Source organism: Etheostoma cragini, chromosome 3 (assembly GCF_013103735.1).
Source record: "Etheostoma cragini isolate CJK2018 chromosome 3, CSU_Ecrag_1.0, whole genome shotgun sequence".
In the NCBI taxonomy this organism is placed as follows: domain Eukaryota; kingdom Metazoa; phylum Chordata; class Actinopteri; order Perciformes; family Percidae; genus Etheostoma; species Etheostoma cragini.
In genome coordinates this window covers 10,174,187-10,177,160 of record NC_048409.1, presented here as the reverse complement: position 1 = coordinate 10,177,160, position 2,974 = coordinate 10,174,187, and the positions used below count along the sequence as shown (strand labels likewise).

The 2,974-nt window shown below is 39.1% G+C and overlaps 1 protein-coding gene across 1 annotated transcript in view; it reads left to right on the top strand.

Moving 5' to 3' along the window:
- Nucleotides 1–2,648, top strand: part of LOC117942136 (extracellular calcium-sensing receptor-like) — a 5,928-nt gene extending 3,280 nt beyond the window's left edge. The window contains exon 6 of the mRNA XM_034867462.1: nt 1,651–2,648. Coding sequence (XP_034723353.1) covers nt 1,651–2,564 — 914 coding nt within the window. The 3' untranslated portion in view covers nt 2,565–2,648. The remainder of the gene's footprint in view (nt 1–1,650) is intronic.
- Nucleotides 2,649–2,974: the final 326 nt, after the last annotated feature.

Genomic DNA, 2,974 nt, shown 5'->3' with positions numbered 1-2,974 from the left:
CCCCCTTGTGGACCTTCACTAATGCAGAACATAGACCGTCACATTTTATACACTGAGTCCTGTCACTCAAATAATTAAAGAACCAGGAAACTGCATAATCGGACAGTCCCAAACAAAGAAGCCTATACTTTAAAACAGCATGGTCCACTGTGTCAAATGCTTTCGACAAATCCAGAAAAAGTGATGCACAGAATTGCTTTTTATCAAGGGCGACAAGTATGTCATTTATTACTTTTGTAACAGCAGTAATGGTGCTGTGCTTTTTCCTGAAGCCTGATTGCAGTTTAGAAAGAAGTTCATTCGAGTACAAAAACTCTTTTATTTGGTCTGAAACCAGGGATTCAAAAATTTTTGACAAAACACATAAATTAGATATAGGCCGATAGTTAGTTAAAACGGCTGGATCCCCTCCTTTAAACAAGGGAATAACAAAAGCTGACTTCCAAACTGATGGTATTTTGTTGTTTTGAATTGACAAATTAAAAAGAATTGTTAGGGGCTCAGCAACAAAATCAGCCGCCTTTTTCAAAAAATAAGGCTCTATTAAATCTGGTCCATGTGGTTTTCTGTGGTCTAACGCTTTAAGAGCTCCATGTACCTGCTGCACCGTAAAAGAGACAAAATTAAAAGGCTCTCCAGAAAACACGGGGGAGTCTGTGCATGGGGGGACAGCGACTACTCCTGTCGACTCAGACACAGAACCAACTGACACAAAATGCTCATTAAAGCAGTTTAAGACATCAGCTCTGTCGTAGACCGGTAGAGAGTTTTTCAAAACAAATTTTGGGAGGGCTTCATTATTTTTAATCTTCAAAATTTCTGTGGATTATTGAGATTTTCACTAGTAACTGATTAATAATATTTTGATTTAGCCTTTTTAATAAGAGAGGTACATTTGTTTCTTAGTTGTCTGAAAATGGACCAGTCCGTGGCAGAATCACCATTTCTAGCTTTAGCCCATGCCACATTTCACTGGGGAATAATGTCTGACAACTCTGGTAAAAACCAAGGGTTTTCCCGTCCCTTCACTCTATACTTTGTCCAAGGAGCATGCTTATTTACAATTTTCTCAAAATTCTCCTTAAAAAGTGTCCAGGCAAGTTCCACATCAGACAACAGGCCTAGCTGTCCCCAATTAATCAAAGATAAATCATGATGATAGGCCTGTTCATTAAAAAATTTCCAATTCCTCTTTCTAATAATTTTTGATTTACATTTGGGTATTTTACTGCCTCTCAAAGTAGCAATAACACAATGATCACTCAGATCGTTACAAAAGACACCCATAGATAAAAATTTATGAGGGACATTTGTTAGAATCAAATCGATTAAAGTAGATTTGTCAGGATTTTTTAGATTAGGCCTTGTAGGTACATTTACCAACTGGCTAAGACTTATAGAATCACAAAAAGATTTAAATTCATCAGAAACAGCATTTAGCCAGTCCCAATTTAAGTCCCCGACCAGTAAAAGTTCACTATAGTTTAATTTGGACAAAAGAAGCTTTAAAGATGATAGAGCCTCTCTGGAGGCCGATGGACGTCTATAACACCCCACAACAGTGATTGAAAAGGACTTAAATATTTCAACATTTAAAATATGTTGACACTGAGCAAGTCTTGTAACAGCTTTAATATTTTTATTTTTCAGATTCCATCACCTGTTTGCGATGCCACCCTGAGTTCTGGTCAAATGAGAGAAGAGATGCTTGTGTGAAGAAAGAGGCAGAGTTTCTATCATATGAAGAGATTATGGGAGCGCTGCTCACTGCAGCATCCTTATTTGGAACATGCGTCACTGCTGTTGTGGCATTCATTTTCTTCAGATACAGGAAAACTCCTATTGTCAGGGCCAACAACTCTGAGCTGAGCTTCCTGCTGCTCTTCTCCTTGACTCTGTGTTTTCTGTGTTCTCTGACCTTCATAGGCCGGCCCTCTGAGTGGTCCTGCATGCTGCGACACACAGCATTCGGCATCACCTTTGTTCTCTGTATCTCTTGTGTTCTGGGGAAAACTTTAGTGGTGTTAATGGCCTTTAGGGCCACACTTCCCGGTAGTAATGTTATGAAATGGTTTGGGCCCGCACAGCAGAAACTCACTGTTGTGTGTTTCACTCTAATACAAGTTATCATATGTATCCTCTGGTTAATAATTTCTCCTCCTTTTCCATTTAAGAATTTTAAGGATTTCCAGAACAAAATCATCTTACAGTGTGCTCTGGGCTCAGCTGTAGGTTTTTGGGCTGTACTTGGGTACATAGGATTTCTGGCCATATTATGTTTCATTCTTGCTTTTCTGGCCCGGAAACTGCCTGATAATTTCAATGAAGCCAAATTTATCACCTTTAGCATGCTGATATTCTGTGCTGTATGGATCACTTTTATCCCAGCATATGTCAGCTCTCCTGGGAAGTTCAGCGTTGCTGTGGAGATATTTGCTATTCTGGCCTCCAGTTTTGGACTGCTCTTTTGTATTTTCATTCCAAAATGTTATATTATCTTACTGAAACCTGGGAATAATACAAAAAATAATATAATGGGTAAGGCAGCAACAAAGTCATTCTGAAAATGTAAAATTGTTTTGTGGCTAATGCCATTATAGTTTTTACTTAATTATTTGGTAACCACTTCAGACTGTCATGCAGACATTTATCTTTACTTACTGAATACTTGCACTGTACATATTAACTTTCCCACTGTATATCATGTCATTTGTGAAGTGGCATACTATTACAGCCTTTCAAATGACGTCAAACACAATAATATCAAACATATGCAGTAGGGGTGATCCGAGTTCCCGGCTGAACCGAGCACTTTTGCCGAGTACAAGTGTTATACGAGTAATTTGAGTCAATATCCGTGCTCGGATTGAATACAACTTCTCAACTGGCCGCGCATGTTCTGTGATAAACACAGCGCCCCCCCGCCTACAAACACGCTCGGATCAGTCTCACACACACACAGAACACGGAGAAA